General features: G+C 31.9%; 2 protein-coding genes across 2 annotated transcripts; both read left to right on the top strand.

Moving 5' to 3' along the window:
* The first annotated feature begins 2,035 nt into the window (after window positions 1–2,035).
* LOC108684737 (myelin and lymphocyte protein-like) lies at window positions 2,036–25,000 on the top strand. Its single transcript, XM_018189201.1, has 4 exons — window positions 2,036–2,459; window positions 23,896–24,063; window positions 24,275–24,382; window positions 24,473–25,000. The coding sequence occupies exons 1-4, from the start codon at window positions 2,286–2,288 to the stop codon at window positions 24,554–24,556; spliced, it is 534 nt and encodes a 177-aa protein (XP_018044690.1). The 5' UTR covers window positions 2,036–2,285; the 3' UTR covers window positions 24,557–25,000.
* LOC108684736 (WD repeat-containing protein 63-like) lies at window positions 19,588–22,623 on the top strand. The gene has a single exon (XM_018189200.1). It carries the CDS (start codon window positions 19,588–19,590, stop codon window positions 22,621–22,623), a length of 3,036 nt encoding a protein of 1,011 aa, XP_018044689.1.
* Window positions 25,001–25,646: the final 646 nt, after the last annotated feature.

The raw sequence follows: 25,646 nt of genomic DNA, 5'->3' as shown, positions 1-25,646 counted from the left end.
ATATATATATATTAACATAATTTTTATAAATATATTAAATTTCAAAATGAAAATTGGACATTTTGTAATTATTTTAAATTTAAGAATGTAAAAAATTATAATTTTTGTTTACTTTGTAATTTGAATAAATTTAAAGTTATCGAACGTCGCTTATGTGAGAAGTTTTCATATTAAAAAGAACAATTGACAAAAAAGAATGTCAGAATTTACAATTATTTAGGACTTAAGAGACAAGGATAATTATGAGCATAACGATGAAAGCGGAACAGGAAAGATTGTGAGATACACACATAACGTGACGAAGTGCGCTTCTACTACCGCAAGAAAGAATGAGAAGTAGGGGAATCAGTGATGGATTAACATCTGCTGAAGACTCAAAGTATCATACAATATATTTCTTTTTTTTTTTTCCTTAAAGTATATAACCTATTTATTTGTGAAAAAGTTCGATAAAAATATATGACGTATAAATCATTAAATTTATATACATAATCCATATCAGTTTATATTCCGATAACAAGATATAATAGAGATTGAATTAAAAATCAAAAATTAAATTATGTTAAAAAAAATTTTTTTTAATTCAATTTATGCGTACTTTAATAAATAATTCATACTAAATAATTTTTTTCAAAATATCGACTATTTTTTCAACATCCATTATGTAGATCTCAGATAATGTCGATAGAATTAATCAAATAAAATGTAAAATATCTGTGTAAGTCCGCAAATTCTTGGTGCGTTAAATCAATAATTAAACTTTTTGAAATATCTAATATATTAAGTGAAAGATGTACATCGATAAATATATAAATATATATAATAATAACAGAAATGTATACAGTAATCTCTCACTGTAATCTCTCCTCTTTTAATAGTCTTTCAATGATGAAACAGTCAAATGATAAAACGATGGTCAAAGTGCAAAACAATAAAGCAAGAAGAGAAATTATGCTTTTCAAAGAGATGAATGTATAACAAGGTAATGTCAATAGAATTAAATAATTTAACTTCAATGGATAATGTCTTCACACTTGATGCACATCGCGTACATTACAATGTACACAAAACATTTCCTTTCCAGTAAAGAAGATTGGATTGAAATGGATTAAAAAACTTTTTTCTATCCGAATGCATTTTAAATAGCGAATATTTTTTTTTGGATTTAATTGGATTCAATTGGATTTAATTAGATTCAATTGGATGCAATTGGATTGAAAAATTGCATTTCCTATTCAAAATTTTGAATTGAACAATATTGACAATGCACAGAAAAAGCTAATATTATTTTTAGATTGAAAGATAGAAACATAGAGATATGCTCCATGCAATTCTTATAAATGAATAATGCATTCAGGATTGAAAAGCCATTCAAATGAATATTCATGAATCAATATTTCTGAAAATCTAAATCCATTTCAATTCATTTCAATCCATTTTCGTTTGCTGAATTTTTAAAGATTTTTTTAAAGATCTAATTTTAGATCAATTTCTATTTGAAATGAAATTATCTAAGATCAGTCTTTTGTAAAACTCGAGATAATATAATTTCCTCTGGCTTTATTTATCATATTTCTCAGCAAACGAGAATGGATTAAAATAGATTGAAATTTTTTTCTATCCGAATGCGTATTTTAAATAGCGAATACTTTTTTTTAGATTTAATTGAATTCAATTGGATTCAATTAGATTCAATTGGATTGAAAAACTGCATTTCCTATTCAAAATTTTGAATTGAACAGTATTCACAATGCACAGAAAAAGCTAATATTATTTTTAGATTATTTTAGATTGAAAGACATACAGATATGCTCCATGCAATTCCTATAAATGAATAAAAATGCATTCAGGATTGAAAAGCCATTCGTTTGAACATTCGTGAATCAATATTTCTGAAAATGTAAATCCATTTCAATTCATTTCAAAATCCATTCTCGTTTGCTGGATTTATTTACCATATTTCATCGATTGATCCGGCACTGTGGGTAGCGGCCGTAGCGTGGCAGCAATAGTGGGAGAATAGCGGCTCTGCTGTTAATACCGTAGGTAGTGCGCAGTGGTAAAGGCCTCCGTGCACGCGGGCCGTGGTGAACACACACAACAGGTGTCCCGCGATCGGCTCTCCTGTGGTACCGTCATACCGGTTCGGTTCTCCATTTTGCTCCCCCGGGTGTTTACTCCTCGTCGCCTTTCACTCCGGGACAAGAGTGAGCCGAGAGAGAAATAACGACCGAGCGTGGATACGCGAGCGCGTGTGGTGAACCGAGCGTGCGGATCGGCATAACATGATGTCGGAGACCGCGGTGACGATGGACGGTTCCAGCAACAACGCCAGCAACAATCCGCGGCAGGTACCGACGGTGAAGACGGAGCCGGGTCAGCCGAGCCCGTTGGCTGGTATCCGGCTGAACATATCTTACTTCAAGACCATACCCGGTATTCTCAAGCTCGTGCAGCTGGTAAGCGACTTACTTCTTTCTATTTTACTCGTTTCGTTTGTAACGCGAAATACGAGAGTCGGCGGATATTGTCGCGCTAGGCACGTCTACCAACTGGCACGCGTATCTAATTTTGCATTCCGATAGTTTAATAAATCGCTTAAGTTTTATTGACCTCGGATCCGGCATGATGTTATGCTAGCTCTAGACGCGCATTTCCAAAATAACGTCATTTGCAGTTTCACAAGATAGATACCTATTTTTTTTTTAGCTAAAGTTCTCGCACGGTTCACTTTTTCTCTTCTTCTCTCCAATGTGGAGGGAAAAGAAAGAAAAATGATCCCATATCAGCTGCAGCTTTGGCCGATTTTTACCTAAAGGATCTTTAGCTTCGAGTATTGAATAGTTTTTCTATGAGATAGGATAATGAAAGTGGTACAAAATATAAATCTGTCTAAATATGAAAAACTTCTATTTCTCTAATACTTCTAAAAAATATATAAAAGTCTTTATTTTTTAGTTTACAATGACTGAAAGATAATAACAGGTCAACACTGATGATATTTTTAGCTGATAATAGTTCTTCGGAATTATATATATATTTATATATTGAGAAAAATGTCCTTATTATATTATAATTAAACTAACAAAAATAAAAAAAAGCATTTTGATGAGGATAACAAAATTTCTATTTACGATAAGCAAAAATTCTATCCATTCTCATTAAAATATTTTTTTATTGGGTTCTTTTATTAATTTAAGAACATTTTTTTAAATCTAAAATGTCGTCTTTAGGAATTATGATAATACTATTTCATCTGACATTAAATAGAATTTTAATAATAAAGACTAAAAAATATATATTCTTGATGCATAAGTTTTCGAAGTTGATTTTTATTAGATAAAACAGATCCTTATTTATCAATGAAATACATACGTGATAAATGGAACTTTGCAATACGAAATTATTAATAATTTTTAGAATCTTACAAAAGAAATATAATTCTTCCTATCTAATCAGTAGTCAATTTTAATCCTGTGATATATCACGTCAATCACTTTTTAATTATCTCTGGATTCTCAACTTTTCGGATATGGACTTTCTATTTCCAGCTTAGATTTAGCTCAATATACTTGCTTATCGCGTAATATCTAATAATAGAAATATTAGAGCCATTCGACGTATATTTTTATAACACCATGAAGCAATTTCTGATAATAAATAAACACTACAAGCTGTTCGAAGAGGCAGAATTGATATTTTATCGATCAAATAGATGCATTATACATTTTTTTATATGTAAGTATATAAAAGTACACAAACGTAAATTATGACATAATCAAAGATGCATACGTTTTTACCTTATACTTTGATGATTGCGTAGATACTTGTAGGTATTGTATTGACTTGCCAATTGGCAACGTGGCGTATTTCATTATTAAATGAGCTCTCGAAAGATTCAATATTAGATTGTTCGAAATTCCATCTTTTATTATACGAATTTACTTTCCTTACCTTTCCTTACTTATTTTCTTTCAACTTAGAGAATCGTCAAGAATGGAAAGAGATCGTCACAAAAATGTCATCTATGTGTTTCTCTTTCTGAGATTTGCTAACTATATTATTGCCAGTAGAACTTTATTACTTCGCGATCGACTAAAATGGATCACGAACAAGAAAAAGGATTTCTAAAATAGTTCCCGATCATTTGTATGCAGCGAATTCCTTGGAGGTGTTGCATACAGACGGAATAACGTTATGTAATGTCCAAGTCGCGCTTTTAGTGGTAATAATACAAAATTCTACGTAGCTAGTCATTATATCATGAAAAGTCACGTGGAAAAGTGATTTTCTAGCACGATTTCTTCAACTTCTGACTCTTTAATAATATTAAATATGTTTCTTGTATGTATATCTCTTCATATATTTCTGATATCTTGAAGAAAGTTCCATAAAATCTTCCCCTTGGCGTACAATTGAATTCTCCGCTAAAAAGGATTTTGTATAACAGAGAAGTGAGATAATAGTTTAACTATTTGTTATCTGTTCAATATCGAAGAAAAATCTGAAGGTTAATTGTATATTTGCAGTCATTTGAATCAAACGGTATCTTTTAATCATATGAATTATTAAGAGCTACCTATGATTTCAATTTGTTTAACATTGTGATTGATGTTTACTATTAAAAGATTAATGATATTGATGCTTTCACTCGTTTCCAGGACATAAATAATACCGATTGTATTTAAGCGTCATTCCGATATTATATAGCAGAAATATGCCAAGGACTATTCTCACGCCGCTTATACTTATCGTATACGATACATGCTAAGTACATGGGGAATGTTATGATTTTGATAAGCACTTTATGCTCCAGGTCCTTGCGACAACTGAATTAGAAACAACTTCCTCGGTTCATTCGGTTACGATGCTTTCTAGGAAGAAATTTAACTTTCTCGTCGACCTCGATTCAAACGCTTGTCTCCGATTGTGACGAGAAAATATTTGCCGTCAGGTGAAACGTTTGAATTAATTAAAAGGATTACTCAGAAAATAATCCTCTCTTCTTGTTTCAATCGTAAACACATTATTTACATACTGTACCTTAAACCAGTTTTCTTAATTCCATCGCTTCGTTCGAACGTTTGCATACGTCTAGAGATTATTTTATTCGAGTATTGCTTTGAAAGAAAGTACATAAATGTTCTCTTTTTTCATCAAGTTACAATTATTCGTTGCTTGTTGAATCGCGTTGATTTTTTGTACGCGCGTAATCTCTGAGTGTACCTCCCACAACACCGAGACGCGAATCTTTGCGAAACCCGGAAGACAATTTTCGATTAAAAATTTTGGTCGATATGAGACGCTAGTCTCATTGACTTCAAGATTTACATCATTTTTATTATTAAAATAAAGTTTTCTAACGCTCTCTTTCGCGTCGAAATTTACGAGATGCTATTGTGTAGTTTCCAACTTCTATTCATTCTAAGCTTCTGACGCAAGATATAAATAACTCGTCCCTCGGATTTACGTGGCACTTAATTTATACAGGTTTCTTTTTACGTGATAAATAATCTCTCAATTTATATGGACTTTTTATACGCGGTTTCAATTTACGCGATCTCATTTTATGTAGTTCTTTTTTTTATAATTTCTTCTACAGTTAGCCACAAAACTGGAAAATTTCAGATATTGATTCAAATATCTAACAAGCTTTAAAATTTCAAGAAAAATTTCAAGAAAAATTTTAAAAATGTTGCAGTGAATATCAGAACATTTATAATAATTTAGTAAAAAATAAATTTGGTAATGAAAAATGATTATCTGAACATGTAGATAAAAATAATGAAACTGAAATAATATTTCAAATAGAAAAAATTCGATGAAGATAGTAACTTTGTGCTAGTTAAAAAGAGAGAGTTGATGGTTTTAAATTACAATTCAGACACCGACGACAAATAAGATTTTTTTATAAATTTTAAGATACATGAATCTTTTCCATAACTTATGTTGTGTTTTTTCTTAAAATTTTTTTTTCATACTGATTCTTTCCTGCATAAATCGAGAGTGTACTATTTCGCAAGATTCTATATAGGATTGCTTTGCGTTGCTCGTAAGAAAAAAATTAAGAATAAATTAAAACCGAGATAAAAATTAATCTATATTGATAGTAATAGTAATAGACGGTAATAGTAATTATTGGGATTATCTCGATGGTAAAGCGGAGAATAAAAATAATTTTGCGATTTGATTTCTTCCAATCAATCTGGAAACACACATTGCGTGCACACGCATCATCATGGCGTCGACCGGGCGTTTTGCACCGTGACGTTGAACCTGCAATGGCATAACCACGTAACGGTAATCTTCTTACAGAGCGACTAACAAAGTACCCTACCCTCGCCAGACGGAAAAGATGGCTTCTGATAGCAACATTACACAACTTTATTTACTTTACTTCGGTGATAGATTTATTAAAAAAATAAAATATTTAAAAAAATAAATCAATTCTCTAAATACTCTTATTATAAACTACTATAATCATTGCAAAGAAATAAAACAATAATATATGTATTTAAATTATTTAGTGAACTGGAAAAAAAGAAATAGCTCTCTTTTGATAAAAAATAATTTAAAGAATTTTTTATTGTTTATTTTGAATTAACATCAGAGAAATAACTTGATATAAAAAATCACTGAGACTCTGCTATGCTAGTATGATTGAAATTTACACGACATTTATATCACACGTATAATATCCTATAATACATAATTTCATTACGAAATATTTACGTGTCTGTATGCAAATATAATCTTATCCGATATACTTAGCTGTATATCGTCTTATCTTCAATACTGTTAGGTAAAATCAGAGCGCGGATTACTTTGATTTGATTTTTAGATACGTTCTGTGCTTGTACGTTATATTTTACCTGACATTACGTACAAGGCCGTATATTATTTACGGTCGATAGACGCGAAGGAAGGAATGTGTATTGATCTGACGCGAAATAGTTCTGATAATAGCATACGTGGCTATACAGCCAGCGACACTTGTGGCCGGGACAATGAAAAAAGCAATAATGAATCTTACATACGTTGCGAAAGTTTTGTATAGTTTCGTCGTTGGAAGTCTAATTGCATAATAGCGCTTATAATGAGGTTTCGTTTTTTCATGACGTTCCTATTAGATGCCATTTACGTTTACAAGATTGCCCTTCTCCGGTCCTATGAAGAACTTCAGTAATTAATTAATATCTCTTTTTAATCAATATCGTATATTGATACGACGTGAAGTCTATAGACATTTATTTGCCATTTAAGTCAGCCGGTATTCAACATTAATTGGAATCTTCTTATATCCTGTCCCAGACGGTAATAAGTTGTTAACGAGATTAACCGGATTATGTAAATAACGGAATGTCATTGATTTATTTTTCCATCGAATTTTTCATATTGATCCCGTTCTGTAAACGAATAACGTTCACGACTAACTTTTCTTCTTTTCTATTTTAATCCACCATTATACCGTTATTTCATATTGCAATATATCGTTAATTGCTTTAATTATGACTTACGCCAAACCTGTGAGAAAGCTGGCATAATTAATTGCATATTGCGTGTGTGGTTCTTGGTGCATAGTATAAAACATTACCATAATAGTTTGTCGATTAATTCTTTAATTTAATTTAATAATCAGTAGCAATTGATGTAATTATGGACTTATCATACTGCTGATATTATCGGATCAAATAGTGTATCGCAATCAATGACGTGAAAATCACGTATGTACGAAGGGATTGTAAAAATATTAAGTACGGCTATCTCGCGTCATTTAGCAAATACATTGTACTCCAGTACAATTGCAAATTGCGCGCGGGGATTAAGAATGAATATCAATGATATGGAAATTACGGTTACGCTGACGATAGTTCCAAATATAGCATATGAGTCGAGTTACCAGCGCGGCTTGTCGCCTAGATGTTGCGAGATGAAGTAATCTTCGGGTAATTCAATGATATTCACAGGAAATCATTTGATTTTCGTATCTGCTGATCTCTTATCGTGCAAATGTAGGAAAATCACTAATGTGAGATGATTTCTATCGCAGTATGTTATCCTATCGAATTATTCGTAATCGATAAAAACTGCACGTAAATGCTTCTTGATTCTCCGAGACATTTTATGATCGCAGCTTATTACAGTCATGTGTTATTTCTAAAAAAATTTATAAAATTTATAATATATTTATATTATTTTACATAAGGAAAATTTAACGGCCGCGATTGAAATGTCTTTATCACTGCATTTATCGGATTGAATTACTGATCAATAAAAACTAGATATCCTTGTTGATCTCCTGAGTCATTTAATGTTTTTATTTTCCGCTTACATCATGCTATTCTATATAAAAAGAAATTAATTTTTTATTTAAACGCAGGGAAAATTTAATAGTTATAATTGGAAATATTAAAGGATTATTAATTGTACCTTTATTATTAAGAAGTCATTAAAAAATTCTAGGAATATAAATTGTTTTCCATACATATACAATAAAATATATTTTGTATTTATGTTAAAATCGATCAATATTAAAACTTTTTGTGTCAAATTTTTAACATATTTGAATGTTAATTTTGTATAATGTTTTGTTTGAATATATTTTATGTCAGATAGAGTTACAATGAAATTTTTTTCAAGAATTGTTCAGCTTTCTATACATTTTTTCTATTTCTGAAAACCTTTTTTTATATTTCTAAAAATCTCGGAAAAATTGTGATAATTTTCCATTTTTTTTTTCAACAACATATGTGTAGGTACATACGAAGGGTATCATCTTGATGAAGAGAAATGAAGTAAAATAAGAGTTTTTCCGAAATCACGCAGAGAATAAAGCGATTACGGAAGTCAGGCGTGGTGTCGCACGATCAGGACCATGATAGGTCCAACGTTCCTATGACATTCCTATGATCCCGAATTCGTATCCCAAAGAGATAGCGGCACAGCGAGGAACCGGTTTTCGCCACCGCACCGCATAGATTGGGCGTACGTGCGTACGTGCGTGCGTGCGTGCGTGCGTGCGTGCGTGCGTGCGTGCATACGATCGGAACGAAAACTCGATGGATTCGGCAATACAATGCGGCCTCGCCTAGACTAGAGATCACGCGCGATGACCATACATGTTCATCCCGGACGACCGGCACCATACGCAGCGTCCCACATACTCGGGCTGCCATCCGTTGACGATGGCTGCGCGTTATACCGAGGCCGTGGCAACGGTATCGGGATGTCTCATTAAAGATTCAGCATGTCTTTTTGCTTGACCGTTTCGATGTGAGTTTGATGACAAACCCGCTATTGGACGCCCGCGTGTCATGCCCGTGGCCACGTCACTTCGATCGTAGAGTTATCAAAAGGTGTGAATAGTCCTGAGCACAAGTTCGGAAGATACCTCCGCGATGATGACGAGTGCGAGAAATGATTAATAAGAAATGATTAATGACATATTTTACTTCGGTACAGCTTGTTTCCCGCGGAGATTGACACTTCATTCGTTAAGATTCGAGACGTTATTTAATCGCACGTGTTGCAATGAAAAAGCAATAGAGAGATCGTTACTGCCTATTAGGCTTGTCTTCAACTGTCTTGGTTTAATCTTTTTCTGACACTGCGCCTTTACAGCTAATAATTATTTTAGAATCACGCGTATGTTACATAGAAATAGGAATCGAAAAGAAATATGATTTATATTACCTTTTTACATTAGGTTATATCGATTTTTCTTAATTGTCTCATCTTGAAATGGGGTATAATTTTTAAATATTTAAGAGTATACATAGAAAAACAGTTGGAAAATTTCTATTAAAATTAAAATTTATGATATATTGTAATTAATACGTATTTTATTTATTTATCTTAGAATTTACATTTAAAAATACATTATTTTTATTTTACTTGTTTATTTATTCATAAATTATATTATTTTGACACTAAGAAATATTAAATATCAATTTAATACAAAATAGTCTAATAATATAATCATATTATGTTAAATTAACACTTGGATATATTAAAAATTCAACACAAAATTTTAACAAGGACTTGAGTGGATCACAAATACCAGATGTTTTTTATTGTGTACTTGTATAATTCGTTTAGCAATTATTAAGAAACGCAGCCTCTATGAAACAAATTTTTCTTCATAAAATTTATATTGAGGATGTTAATACGCAATTTGTACGAAGTGTTATCTATTCTTATTGTGCGTTGCACAATTCATTCATAGAAGCTCGCCTATTATGGAAAGTGAGATCGCGATTGTACAATATCGTAGGTGGAAGCGTGGCTGTGCGCTCGACGCATCGTGTCGGTTATCCTTGACATTGGTACTCCATTAATATTTCCGATTACTTGAAATAACCGCGTTATTTACGTTTTTGTCAAATGGGACTAATATTCCACATTGAATCTAATTTCAACGAATTAATTCTCAAAAACAAAAGAAAACAAAATTCGCAAAAAATCAGCATAGAAAAGTCTATAGAATTTATTTGCAGCTTTTTGTTATTTTATCTCTTCTTTTTTTCTTTTTTTTTTTGTCATAACGTTAGACTGATACCTGATTTATTTTTTGTCCTATTTCTATTGTAAGTTATAATATATGACATATAAATAATTTTATTAAATGATTGCTTTGCCAATCGTCGGTGGATTAATATCTTTATTAAGCTCAGTTACCTCATGGCCAAACAGTTTATGTAGTTGTTACAAGCGGTCACTCACACATACAAACTGGGTCACTGAATCCTTGGACTATAACAATTACTACCTGGAACCCTCATAGAATTGCGTGCGGAGAGGAGAATTGATATAGTAATCTTCTCGGCGTAACGCTGTAACGTAATGCCGTGCGTAATAGATATGGTAGATAATCCATATACGTCACATTTATTTGCGTATCTGGAATAAATGGAAATACAGCCTGCAAGTTGTGCATAACTACGGAGATAGAATAAGAATAGCGAAGATGAATATCGATTTTTTTTTTAGCGATAGAGTCAATGATTGTAATTGCATCATATGTTCAATAATTCCACTCTGTTTGATAAATATTTTTTTGTCTTGAATATTCTTTGAGGTTCTTCAAATTATTCTTCTTATGATTTTTCTTACTATTCTTCTTATTTATTTTTAATACATTATATTTGAAGATATTTCCTTGCCAAAAATATTAAACGTTATATCACGCATAAAATATTAAACTGCAAATATAATGCATATCTGCTTAAATTTAAAAATAAACTCAAAAATATATATAACGATATAATTTTTATTTGATATAAAGTATTTTGGCAAAAGTGAAACGAAGAGAATGCGCAGATGTCGTAAGTTATACCATTAATATTTCTTATTTAATCCTCCAAGTGTTTCTCAATTGATTTCTTAATGCGCCATGTCTTCATATTTTCAACATCTCTTCCTTTCCACGTTCTTACACTACGCGATGTGTATAAAGTTGTATTTCTAGAAAAAAAACTTGTCTGACATCCGGTCTTATCATTTCCGGTCTCACCTTTTTTTTCTTGTGTACAGAGACGCGTTAAAAAAATCACGATAAAGTAAGGAAATTCTAGCAAATATTATTGCGTTTTTTTAATAAAGCAGTGATATATATATTTATTACAATGTAATGTAAATATTTCTCTGTTTTTGTTCTGTCTTTCTAAAGAAATATTTTAAAAACTTCTTTTCTCTCGCTGTAAGGTAACAAGAGAAATTACATGAGTTTCACATTGAGAAGTAAGATTTAGATAACGGATTATTGTGAATCGTATTAATCGCTGTTTCGAGAAATCAGTATAAATAAATTTCAATGAGCTTAAATGATTCAGAAGCAGAAAGTAAATTAAACGTAGAAAGTATTAATGCGATAAATCGTAATTCGAATGTAATGGTTCAGTAAATTATAAACACTCCCCTTTTCCTGTTATACCGGGAAACAGTTTTGGATTTATCCGGTTGTTGCAGAAATCTCTGGTTGCATTGATTTCATTGAGATGTACTCGCAATTAAATTTTAAATTTCTTATTTCGAATTCACCAACTATTTTGTATCATGTTTTTCAGATGCGTTACTAAATACACGAAAATTATTATTAAATATTAACAGTAATAACAGTAATAACTATAAAAATGGAGCTCTTAACTATAATTATTTTACCATGCAATTATAATTATAAATATCAATTGATAATTATTGATAATTACGTCAATATATTTAATATTCGGAAATTGCAGGAATTCACGAAGATAAGAGAAGATACTTTTCATGCAGCGAGAGCAATAATCGTAAAGCTCGCACCAGCTGAAGCTGCGCTTGCCCCTCTTCCCTTTTTTCTCTGATTAAAACACTTTCGCACGATACTACATACGTAATATACGTAATGTGCCGACCCACTTGAAGGGTTAATTTCGGTCAGGGTAATACTCGTACGTTACTCTCGCGCGGATAATCGACTCTCATTAGCGGTGGGAAGTCATCGTGTGAAAAATGTTGTTGTATGAATTCCAACGTGTGAATAACGTTTGGAGATACTAATGATGTACGAAATTTGAAAACGATCCGATTGTCCATTATCTAAACGAAACGATCATGGATATTTATAGATCGAGATAAGAAATAACAAAGTCGCAATCCTTATAAAGCCCGTTACTTTCAAGTTCGTGTAATACATAATACAATTATGTTATTTTGAAGCATTAGCGTTAATGATTGTAACAATAATGCTCTCCTATAAACTTTCGCATCATAACATCATAACTGTTGCTATTTAGCGCGCTGTGATATTTCGTTATTTATTGTACATTCAAAGGTTTGCGTGCAGCTCTTGCATTTGATAATAAAATGAGCATTAAGATTAATATTATTGAAACATAAATTCTGTTGATATTAATTTAATTAGAATTAATTACAATTAATTAGAGCAGTTTGTATAATATATTGACGATAACATGTGCGATTGTTAATGTATTAAAAGTCCTTTTTAAAAATCGCACATTAGAGAAACAAGATTTTTATCAAAATATGCGGTATGTATTGAAAATGATCTATTTGTATAAGATAAATTATCGATAATTATACAGAATTTAGAAATACGATGACAGAGTCTTACTTTGAGTGTCAGCAATTTCCAAGAGGAAGCTGCTCATTTCTCTAGGTCATTCTTGACCGCACCTTTGAGGATAAACGTATGTCCGATCTTTAACTTCTCTCTCAGCAGAGACCGATCGAGAATATCGCGAATTCCGATCGCCCACGTCGAACGTAAGTCCCCTTGGCGTGGATTATGCAATTGCCGTCGCATTGTTAAGCGGTAGGAGAGAATGGGGGGGACTACCCTCGTACCATTATGTCCCATGCGGCGAGATGTAGGCAGACTGACGTGCGTATCGGCATGGCATAAGTTATGCACCGCGTAGTAATTGCGCGCGGCACAGTCTGTGCATCGTAGCTACACACAAGGACAAGGCGCGCCTCGCGGTACACGCGGCTGCTCGAGAGGAAAAGAGAAGATGAAAGCCACGATTTGGAAAACGGGAAAGGGAGACCAACGGGATAACGAGAGATGAATCTCGCGTTTCGCACATACGTAATCGGACACGCACCTGATGACAGCGTATGGTTGTTTGTCCAGCAAACGAGAATTGGATTGAAATGAATTGAAATGGATTCAGATTTTCAGAAATATTGATTCACGAATATTAAAATGAATGCTTTTCAATTTTGAATGCATTTTTATATGAATTGCATGGATCATATCTCTATATCTTTCAATCTAAAAATAATATTAGCTTTTTCTGTGCATTGTGAATACTGTTCAATTCAAAATTTTGAATAGGAAATGCAGTTTTTCAATCCAATTGCATCCAATTGAATCTAATTAAATCCAATTGAATTTAATTAAATCCAAAAAAAGTATTCGCTATTTAAAATATGCATTCGGATAGAAAAAAATTTCAATCTATTTTAATCCATTCTCGTTTGCTGGAGGTCTTTATAAAAGACTGATCTTAAATAATTTTATTTCTAACAGGAATTGATCTAAAATTATGTCTTCAAAAAGATCTTTAAAAACTCAGCAAACAAGAATGGATTGAAATGAATTGAAATGGATTCAGAAATATTGATTCACGAATGTTAAAATGAATGCTTTTCAATTTTGAATGCATTTTTATTCATTTATATGAATTGCATTGAGCATATCTCTATATCTTTCAATTTAAAAATAATATTAGTTTTTTCTGTGCATTGTGAATACTGTTCAATTCAAAATTTTATAGGATAATATAATAGGAAATGCAGTTTTTCAATCCAATTGAATCTAATTAAATCCAATTGAATCCAATTAAATCCAAAAAAAATATTCGCTATTTAAAATACGCATTCGGATAGAAAAAAAATTTCAATCCATTTTAATCCATTCTCGTTTGCTGGGTGCGCATTCTTCGATGACGTTTTATTTGCAATCGTTAGATGTTAAGAATGTCCGCTGAAGGCACGTGTTTTAGAAATTTTTTGCAGATTTTTACGTTATTTAAACAAAAAATGATTTTTTATGATTTCTGCAGTATTTCATAAATTTTATGGTAAATTTTGAAAGCGAACGGTCGTTAGTACTTAATGCCTGCAGGAATCAAAGTTGTGGTTTCTCCATTTGTTATCGTTTGTTTTCACTTCAGCATAGAAATATACGAGCTTCTCGAGAATCTCTGATAAAACTGTTCGTTGACCGTCAGCTAGGGTAAATGCACACGTAGAGCACACTCGTTTTAATCGTGAATGTGTTTTTTACAACTCGCAACTTCCGGCGTTTATTTCTGGAAGCAAAAGATTGCAGTGTCGTTTACGAAATCCATATCACGTCGCTTTATCGATCTGTAGCAATAACACCGTAATTAGGTGTAGATTTTGTTATAGATTTTGTTTTCCAAAGCAAAATTTTGTGATGATTCATAGAGTTAATCGGCACATGAATCGATTTTCTCAACGGAAGAAATATAACAATAAGCTGCAATATATACAGAAGTATTGATTTATCTATAAGTACATGTGTTGAATGAGCTGGTAATACACATAACCTTAAAATAATCTTATCTTTATTAAGCATTCAATGAAATAAATACATCATAAAAATAGAAGAAATATTAATATCAGGAATTGAATATAGAATTTTGTTTTTTATCTCTATTTATTTTTCTATTTATGATGTTTATATTCATAATCTATTTTTAACCTGATTGTTTAAAGGAGAATTCTAATAGTAAGTGTGCTATATAACTCCCGAAAGTTGAAAAACATTTTCAACAAATACAAAAAATTTGCCAATTTTATTGTTTTTACGGTTTACAATTTTATAAAAAATGAATTTTTTAATCTTATTTATATAATGTTTAAAAATTATTATTCCAAATAAATTATCAATGATCAAGTTTGATGAACTATTAATATCAGAATAAATTTAGTATTACTAAAAATTTTTATTAGTTTTTTAATTGCACATGACATCTCTGTTATCTAATTGTTTATTTGCCAGAAATTCTAATTGTACAATGTTAAATTTAATCTAATATGAGTCGCCACTGCTACTCAATTATATCTTTATTTTATACTATAACAATGGTTATATTTGACAATATACAGTGTCAATTTGACACAATGTAGTGTCAAATTGGCATGACATAGTGCCAATATAGTAGTAAATAAACAATATAGAGTGTCAAATTTAATTATCGTTTTAGTATAAAATAACGATATATTTAGTAGGAGCAATGGCGATTTACATTAGATTAAATTTGACACTATAGATTTAACAGTGAATGCTTTATAGATAATATAGAAAATATAAAAAATATAAAAAATAATAGAATGTTTTTAAAATATAAATATAAATAAATTAACTAAATTTAATATTTCCATTACAAAAATTTTTTTTTTCTCATTATTTTCTTTTTTAATATTTTTTATAATGTAAAAAAAGTAAAGAATTATTGGACTAAGATGTATGCAGATTTATTTCTTTTCTAAAACATTAATCGACCCATTCTTAAAACTTGGTAGATTTTGGTGCGCTGATTACGAATGTGACAACATCCATTAGATTTATTTGTTGCGAAATTGTTATATACATACGCTCGTTTTAGAAATTGTTGATTATTATTATTGTTGATTATTATTATATTTCATTCTGCAATTTTAATAAAACAAACGGTCGCAAAAGATAACGAATCAAATATATGTATGGCCAGCGATTGTTGCAACCGAGTATGATTCTCGCTCATCGTTACAATGATTTCTATAGTAATAAGCAAATATTTTATTTTTACATTCATTTTTTCATTTTACATACGATATTTATAATATTGATCTTTATATATGTATTTAAATTATCTTTATATAAAGTTATTAAATTTAATTAGTATTAAAAATAATAAATATTCAATGAAACATTTGAGATGTCAAAAACATTTCTGTATGCGAGTAAGAAATTTAACAATTGTTCGTGAAAAAAATTTTTTATTTTATTTCTTTTTTAGTATTTATTTTTAATGATATTTCTTTTATTGATATACATCACTCGTTTTAAACGTATAAAATCGCAGTAACATTTAATTTAACTATAATCCTGCTTTCAACACATAACTTTAACTATATATGTATGTATGTATGTATCTTTTTACATCATAAACTCACGAAAAACTCGTATAACATCTTCATTCAAATTCTCTCACGCAATAAATAATCCATCGTATAGTATAATAATAAATTTTATAAAATTACTTTTTGCTCTTTATTTTGAAGAAAAATACAATGAAATAAAATTTTACTAAAAAAATATAATAATACGTGCAGCAATACGCTCTCCCTCTTCTCTTTTTTTTATTTAAGTTGTTCTAAATTATAATTATATTTCATAATAGAAAAATAATTTATTTTATATAAAACCACCTCCATAGAAAAGGAAATATTGAAATATTGAAGAGAAAATATAATTTATGATTTTTATTACTAAATATTTTGAAGTAAATTGCGTAAATTCTATGAAGCACGCAACATTTTTCTCGCATAGTCATACGCTATATTTGAATTAATTAATCAATGATGACGTTAACGGATGGACATGTCCATCGTAATACGTAGGCTGTAACGTTGTCGTTTAGTAACTGCATACAACCGGTGAATGTGGGTCACTGAGATTTCTCGCCGACGCCGGCAGGCGTTATCTCTATGTCGGTTTCGCATATTGGTGTAATTTCGCTCGTTCCGCGTAACTGAGTAGCTCGTGAAAACACACGCGTCTTTCTTGGCATTATACAGACATATCATTGTGGGTATATAAAGCGAATGCAATTTCTTTTCCTCTTCAGGAAGATTCATCGGTTCTTTCTCGCGCTTGTTACAATGTTAAGATAGGAATGGACTGTTTATTTTGATGAATTAAATACTGTATATATTATGCTTAAAATAAATAATCTTAAATACATTTGAAGAATATGCTTATCACAATATGAAATTTTATAGTTTGGATGCCTGCATAAGATAACGTTTGAAAACAATACATATACGTTACCGCGGATCCCATTTCAAATTATCATCACTTAAATACGCAGATATGGCCACTGCGGATATATCTTTACGCGTGAATCATGCAACTATATATCTAGCTCCAACGTGCCTTATTAGAGAAATTCTACCTGACCTCCACATTTATCTTCATAGTGCGACTCGAATATTTATAACATCCTATATAATATATGATCAGTGGTCACATCGATTGATGATCGAAGAAAATATCCTTCAATACGCATTGCTATTTTTAGAAACGAATCGAATACTATGCGGACTCCACTACCATTCGAATTGCCGTTTTTCTTGAATCTACTCGATACTGACTTTTATATGTAAATAATAACCGACATCTGAAAGATCATGGCGTAAAACTGTTCATATATTAATTTTTAATATTTTTGTATCACATTTGCGATAAAATCTGATGAAAAATTTACTAAATCTGAAAAAATTTACTAAATCTTAATATTTTTTTCTTAGTATTTCTTTCAATAATTTCAATAGTTCACTAATTGTGAGTAAACATTTATTTACGTAAATAAATATTTACTTAGAACAGTTTAAACAAATATTTATTTATTAAAAATTAGTATTTTTTTAATGTCAAAATAAAGTCAAAGTAATTCGAATAATTAAATATCTTTTACAGTTAAAAATTGTTTTATTTTCGTACTATATATATATATATATATACTTATAATCGTTAAAATGTTTGTTCTCTTTCGATATTAATTACATCCAGTTGAAAATTATGGATCGTTTGTAAATTACTTGTTCATATTACCGAGTGTTATAAGCGTACCGCACCATTACGCCATGCATTACATATTTAACGTAATGATTATAACAAGACACGCGAAGAACGTCCTAATTGTGTCTATTAAGCTGTAGTGCGGAATTAATGAATCGTGAGTTGCATACGTTAAACACGTTGAAACACATTGAATAACTCGTGTCTTTTTATAATGCGTTATTTTTATTTTATTTTATTTTATTTTATTTTATTTGAATTTGGCAAGATGTGATTTTTCACTTGGAGTCATCCTATAATTTTACCAATAATATTTATTTTACTATGTCCTTATATGACTATTCCGTTAGAAGAGTGCGACCAATGCTGTTATTTTTAATTAAATATTGAGAAAAAAATGACAAATGTTGTTTCGAGAGATGTATAAGATTAATCATTTTAATAAAATTAAACAGCTTTATCAATTTTTCTAATGAATATAAGTTTGTTTTTTTACTCAATTTTAAATAGATTTTTAAATGAAAGTTTTGATAGAGTTTCAATTCATTGTTGAAAAATTAAGTCATAAAAGTATTGGAGGAAAAAAGATAGAATATACGATCAAACTTTTATTAATCAGCATAAAATCAAATAAATCAGAGTCATAATTTCTGCAATATTTATACGTTGTCCCATCTCGGATTTTCTCTTTTGCCCAAGTGAAGTTCAATATCTAACGAGATTTGTAAATTAGAATTGTTGCGTTATATAGTGTATAGGAACGTACATTACGTGTTTCTTGCTTTAGTGTGTTTTCTAGTCACTCGTGTATATTTAGTGACACGGCAGTCGCTTAAGCCGGTCTCTCGCGAAAGGTCAACATTGATCACGTGTATAAGCATGCATTATTGCCGCTGAGGACTTAAAAGTAAAGTACTGTATGGCTAAGGTGCTTACAACTTGAAGCTATAATAAATGGAAGTAGCGGCTGCCGTTCATAATGGACTGTGTTAATAAAAAATTGCATACTTTTTAAGGCATAAAGTTATTTCGAATGAATTTCAAAAAACGACAAGGAACAAAATACTGATATTGTAATATAAAAGTAACATTAATGTTGCAGTGATATAATGCAATATACATTATATACTTGTGAAGAATGAAAAAAATGATGAAGAAGAAATAAAGAAATGCATTTGTATAATTCCAAAAAATTTTATACAAGTCCCAGAAAATCGTAAAGTCTTTCGCTACGGTTTCAAAATTAATTTCTTGGAAACCATATACGAGGAATGGCGTCGTTTGATCGATGCCGTTCACGGTTGGATTTGCTCTCAGAGTGGCTGTTTCGCATTACGAGTAGTCGCTACGCGTTACGAGCCACGAGAATAATGTCGAGGAAAGGGGTTAAGTACCGATTGAATTGGATGTTGCATGACGAAAATATCGAGAATGTAGAGCATGTGAGTCTCGATCCCGAAGTTCAGCGAGAACTGGGTTGCTCGGTCGGCGAGCACGTGTTTCTGGAATATCCTTGGGCTTATGTGTCACGAGAAGCTGTTTTGAGGCTCGCCAACAATACGGACTCGTCACTGCAACTATATCGAGATAGGATCGAAGCTTATGATGGCGATACTTTCCTTGTGGGCTATTCATCTACTGAATTAATCGGTCGGGAATTCGTGATTTGCTTAACAGAGGATGCGAGATCGACAATAGTAAAGAGGAATGCTGATATCAGTAAAAAAATCCGGAGTGAGGTCATCCGAAAGATCAAGAAGATCGGTAGGTCATGGAAATCTCTCGGAAGTGAGATGGCATTAGATGAGAGCTTGTTCAGAAGCACGAGAGAGTTTTTTGAAGTGGAAGTGTGCCTTCCGATTAAGTCTTTAGGTCTAAATCGACAACTCTGTGACAGATCTTCGGAAGGATCTTGGGATAGTTACGTGGAGTTAATTCCATATGAGAAATTTGAGAATGTTGAGAGAAAATGTGTTTCCAAAATGATCCAAACACACTTCGAACCACGGGAAATCGAAGTACAAACTTATCCCGGTTATCCTAAGAATGCCTGGACCCAATATTGTTACGAGGATACTTTGGAGTTGCAAAATGATAACGTTGAATCGGAGGAGGAGGAAAAGGAAGCGGAGGAAAAAAAATCGGCCGAGGAGAAATCCGAAAAAGAGTCTGAAGAAAAGAAAACGACTGAAGGATCAAAAGAAGTGTCTGAAATTGACGCGGAACAAAAACCGGTGGAGAAGAGTCCCTTGGAGCTTTTCTTGGAAGATCGCGCTCAGGAAATGGTTGAGGCTGTGTGTTACAATACGGTCGTGAATGTGTACGTGGATGATATCGAGATGCTTGCACAACGAGACTTTGAAATAACTCGACCGCGAGATGAGATTGCTTGTGCGGAACGCTTTTCCCTTATCGACTTGAGCTTCACAGCAGGCAAAGTCATCTCCGACGTTACCTGGCATCCAAGTCTCGTCGAATATGTGGCTGTTTCTTACATTATCACACCGTCGCACGAAATCGCCCGATTTTCGTCAAAGCGTAGTGTTGTATCGAAACCGGAGCCGACAGTGTTGTTATGGTCTCTTGCTGATTCTCTTCGGCCTCAATTGTCATTGTGGTGTCATCAGGAAATCTATTGCATCTCCTTTTGTCCAATGAATGCCGACTTTATAATTGGCGGTTCCGCGTCTGGCCAGGTAATCGTCTGGAATATTCAGGGGCAGATAGAACCTCGAGATGTCGAAGACGTCGTTTCTATTACCTCTGCGTTTGTGGTGTCCGATCAGGATTATTCACATGAGCTGCCGATTCGTCGGATACAGTGGCTTCCTGATAATTATAGGATAGAACCATCCGGGAAACTGACGAAACTGTCCACTAGCTCGAGCTGTCAGTTTCTGACGATTTCCGAGGATGGTATTGTTGCCATTTGGGATCTTCTTAGATACTCCGTTACGTCTCAGTTGAAGCCGAATGATCGAGAGAATCTTAACGGTATTTTTCAACCAACGTATCGCTTGAACGTTCGACCTTCTGAGAACCCGTTTTTTACACCTCTTCACCTGTGCCTTCCATCCATTGATGCTTTTCAAGAAAGCGATAGGCGTAATGAATTAGATTCCACGGATGTCGACTGCACGAAAAGACTGTGGATTGGTACTGCGCAGGGACATTTCGCTTGCTGCACTTGGGAGGGTCAGGTGTTCGACATGGAAACGTCCGTTTTAGAGGAGTGCAAACTTCTTAATTGCTCGTCCGCGCACGATGGTCCCGTTGCAACAATTCTTCGATCGCCACATCTTTCGGATGTTCTCCTGACGATGGGCGGTCGCGTCTTTGCTATTTGGAAGGATGACTATCTGGATCTTCCTCTGTTTAGACGAAAATCTGATTGTGTATATACCGCGTGTTGTTGGGGCAATCGACCAGGAATTTTCTTGATGGGTACTAGTTTGGGTGATCTGGAAGTTTGGGATATCAAAAGATGGGCAAACAAGCCGATGCTCACGCAGACTATTTCTAGAAAACCGATAACTCTCTTATCGCTTCAAGAATCGTGTAAATATGATACCAAACTATTCGGTATCGGTGATTATAATAGTGCATTTCGTATTTTTGAGGAACCAAAGGAATTCGAAGATGATATACTTGAAAGAATGGACTGGTTTGAAGAATATATATGGCGAGAAGTGAGAAGAAAAAAAATATTTTCTTCATGGCAGAAAGATTTTCTTCAAAACGATACGACAGCTATCGCTAGAAGGCAAGCTAGAGCAAACGAGGAACATAGATTAAAACTTGAAATGACAAGACTGAAACTTCATAGAGAACATGAAGAACGATTGAGATTGGAAGCCGAAAAAGAAGAACGCAAAAAACCGAAATCCAAAGATACTATATGGAAACTGCGTCAACAAAAGAGAATGGAAAAGGTCCTTTTAGAGAAGAAGAAATTTCTTCCACGAGAATTAGAGGAGAAGAGGTTGCCATTGGTGCGTTTAGCTGAAGAAAGAAATGCAAAGATGATCAAAGCAAAGAACGAAGTTACTCTTCGGGATAAGCATTTTGATAACTTTATGTCTCTTAAATTTCCTGAATATTACGATTGTATAGAAAAAGATAAAATTTCAGAAGAGAGACGTGAGACGATAAAGGATGAAGAAATAAATGTATATCTAGAAGAGTTTTATAAAATTAGAGATGAAACGCGAAAGATGATAGCGGAGAAATTGCATTTTCCAAAATTTGATTGGAACACTTGTGCAAAAAAGGGAAAAGAAAGGTTACAAAATGTGAACAATTTGTAAATGCAAAAGTTTTTCCGGAAGGCTCTCCTACAAAAAGAGCAGCTACCATTTTAATTTTGCATGATGATAATTTAAGTTGTAAATGTGAGTTGATAAGATAAGATAGTTCAAGATAGCTCAGAAAATTTTTTCAATGAATTACACATAAGGTGACTCGAGGCGACACAACACTTAAACATTTATTTTTGAATAACTTCTTCATGTTATTGAATTAAGCTAGGAAACAATATTATTTATATTTTCTTTTTTATTTATACAAATTAATGAATTAAATATTTGGTATTCTGGTATGGAATATATTTATTATTGGAAAAAATTGATATATCTTAGTGACATTTTCCCTTTACATACGGATAAGATGCCACAAGCAATTAAATAATATGACGCAATATAAACTTACATGTTTTGCTTATTTATAATAGTATACAGTCAAGAGTTTAAGTTACAAAAATAAATAAAATATAAATTGAAGAAATATGAAAGAGCATAATCTTTAGAAAGTAAGTATAAATTGAACATACTTTTATTTATTTAAACAACGTTTCATTAACTTAAAGTATTTCGCATTATACGTATATAAAACATCCAAAAATTTTAATTCATAAATTTGTTTTACTGACAGTAAATGAATGAAAATGTTTTATACTTACTATTTATACATTTCCCTCCTTAAATGTAAAAAGTAATATATATTACATATATATATATATATATATATATATATGGACGCAAAAGGAATAAATTAAATCTTTACAAGATTGAGAGACTAAATTATGCTGTCTAAAATAAAATCTGTCAAATTTATTTTTCTAATTCTGCAATAATTAAATTGATTCGACTAAAATGACATAAATAACTTACTTTAGTGACATGAAGTTTTTTTCTTTATATTTATGAACAAATGTACAAACATAAAATAAATTTTAATTTTTGATAACTCTTTTCATATCAAATGTTTTATTTCCATCAAGACAAGTTGAAACTGTAGATGATCGTTGTACAATAATAAAATCTTTAAATGTAGGATGCAGTTCACTTAATACTATAAATGCTACCAATTTGTAGTATCAAGTGAACTGTAAATGAACCATAATAACATGTTAACATATAAACAAAATTGAAATTGTATAGTAAAAATGTTATCATCTGCGTTATGAATGCGTATTAACTGTGTAGCTTATATTGTTTTTGTTATTATGATTGTTAAAACTTTTCGCTTACGTTAGCTACTACTAGTGACGATAACGAAAATAATGTTTGATAATTTTTCAGGGTCTGGGCATAATATGTATGGCGTGCGCGTCTCCAGCGTACATAGGTGCAACGCATTGGTTTCTGTTTGTCGTGGTAATATGCTTTATATCTACACTTATATGGTGCGTCATATATTTCCTGTCCCTTCGAGAGGTACTTAAGGTGCCCATCAATTGGATTCTAACTGTGAGTATAAAAGAAAAAAAAATTATAAAAGGAATTGCGAAATGCGTCTTTTTTTTTCCACGGTCCACATTATTTGCATATTACTTAACATCAATATTAAAAAAATATTTGTATTTAGCTTTATTTTTATTTTTCACATAAATATGTGAATCTATCTAAAATCAATTTTAAGTTGTGATGTGTATTTAATTAAAAAACAAATATTTTTTAGGAACTTCTAAATACATCTTCAAAAACTGTGCTTTACATGATCGCATTCATCGTTCAGCTATCGGCTTGGAGCGCACACAAAACTTCATCATCGAATATCGCTGCTGGGGTGAGGCTTGCTAGTGTGAAAACTGAAAATCACTCTCAATAATCATCAATGACAACAATATCATTAAAATACAATCAACGTTGATTACAGATATTTGGAATCTTCAATACTATCGCATACGCCGCCGGAGCTTATTTCCTATACATTGAATGGAAGAGCACTAATACGCAATGAGCATCGTCGGCCTACAGAGGATAAGCCAGGTACCTGAAGAGCATACAACAACAATTGCCGCGATTAGATCCGCGACTTCTCAGCGTCCGTCCAAGGAAATTTTAGCATGGTCCCAAGATCATGCTCAGCAAAGTCAACGCTGGGAGGGACGGTTTGAAACTAGTCCGGCGTGATCCTTCTCAGATCGTGTGTAGCTTAAAAAAAGACTCTGTACCTACGTGCCTTAAGATTAGTTATTTGTCGTGATCATCACTAGAACGAAATTGGGTGCCGCATTGAGAAGGGTTGACGAAGTCGTAGGAGCGAACGGAGTGCTACATTCGAGATACCTGCCTGAAGACAATAATGTTCACAAAGTCTACGCGAAAATCGTAATTTACTTGAAATTATAGCGCAGAAATAATTTAAGAAATAAAACTAACACCTATTTTGAAATTTAAATGCCAAAAGATTGTCTTCATACGAAGATTCCAATAATTTCATGATAAGAGTTATTTACATATTATATATCTAATCTGCTTGTTAATAAAGAAATAAGTATGTATCTTTAGATAAAGATTATATAGTCGCTAAATTATATGTTGAAAATATTTATCATTTAGTTTTCCACAATATTATCCCTATTTTTATAATATTAGTTTATACGTTAACTTTTTAATTAAATAATTTTATCATCTTATATAAATTATGTCTTTACTATATTTAATATTACATACAGATCTGAAGTTAATTTTGTAAAATTGCGTGAAAATGAGAGACTGGCGTCATTTCGTTTGTATTACTGCACTTCGATTGTATAATCCTTCGATCGACGATAAGATAAATAGTTTTAAGAAACCTTAATATATCTGCAGTATACAGTAAGTTTTCGAAGGATTGTTGGTTTTCAATTCAATTTAATTGTCAAAGACTTTATTATCTAAAACTATTTTAGCGAAGCCTGTATTGGATGATCTTCGTCGGTAATTATGTCGATTCGTTTCGTCTTAACGGATTAACTTCTCATGCAACAGATATAAGTGCGTTATTTTCTAACCGTACTCTTGCGCACTCCCGCGAGATCTTATTTACACACACACACACACACACA

The sequence above is a fragment of the Atta colombica genome, unplaced genomic scaffold (genome assembly GCF_001594045.1).
Source record: "Atta colombica isolate Treedump-2 unplaced genomic scaffold, Acol1.0 scaffold14, whole genome shotgun sequence".
NCBI classification, from domain to species: domain Eukaryota; kingdom Metazoa; phylum Arthropoda; class Insecta; order Hymenoptera; family Formicidae; genus Atta; species Atta colombica.
Note: the sequence above shows the minus strand (reverse complement) of the source record. Positions and strands in the feature narration are given on the sequence as shown.

Bases quoted from the DNA above. Each gene is read 5' to 3' on its own strand.
- LOC108684737 (XM_018189201.1), top strand. From the start codon at position 2,286: ATGATGTCGGAGACCGCGGTGACGATGGACGGTTCCAGCAACAACGCC. The intron at 2,460-23,895 runs GTAAGCGACTTA...ATAATTTTTCAG, and splicing joins TTCTCAAGCTCGTGCAGCTG to GGTCTGGGCATAATATGTAT. The intron at 24,064-24,274 runs GTGAGTATAAAA...AATATTTTTTAG, and splicing joins CCATCAATTGGATTCTAACT to GAACTTCTAAATACATCTTC.
- LOC108684736 (XM_018189200.1), top strand. From the start codon at position 19,588: ATGGCGTCGTTTGATCGATGCCGTTCACGGTTGGATTTGCTCTCAGAG.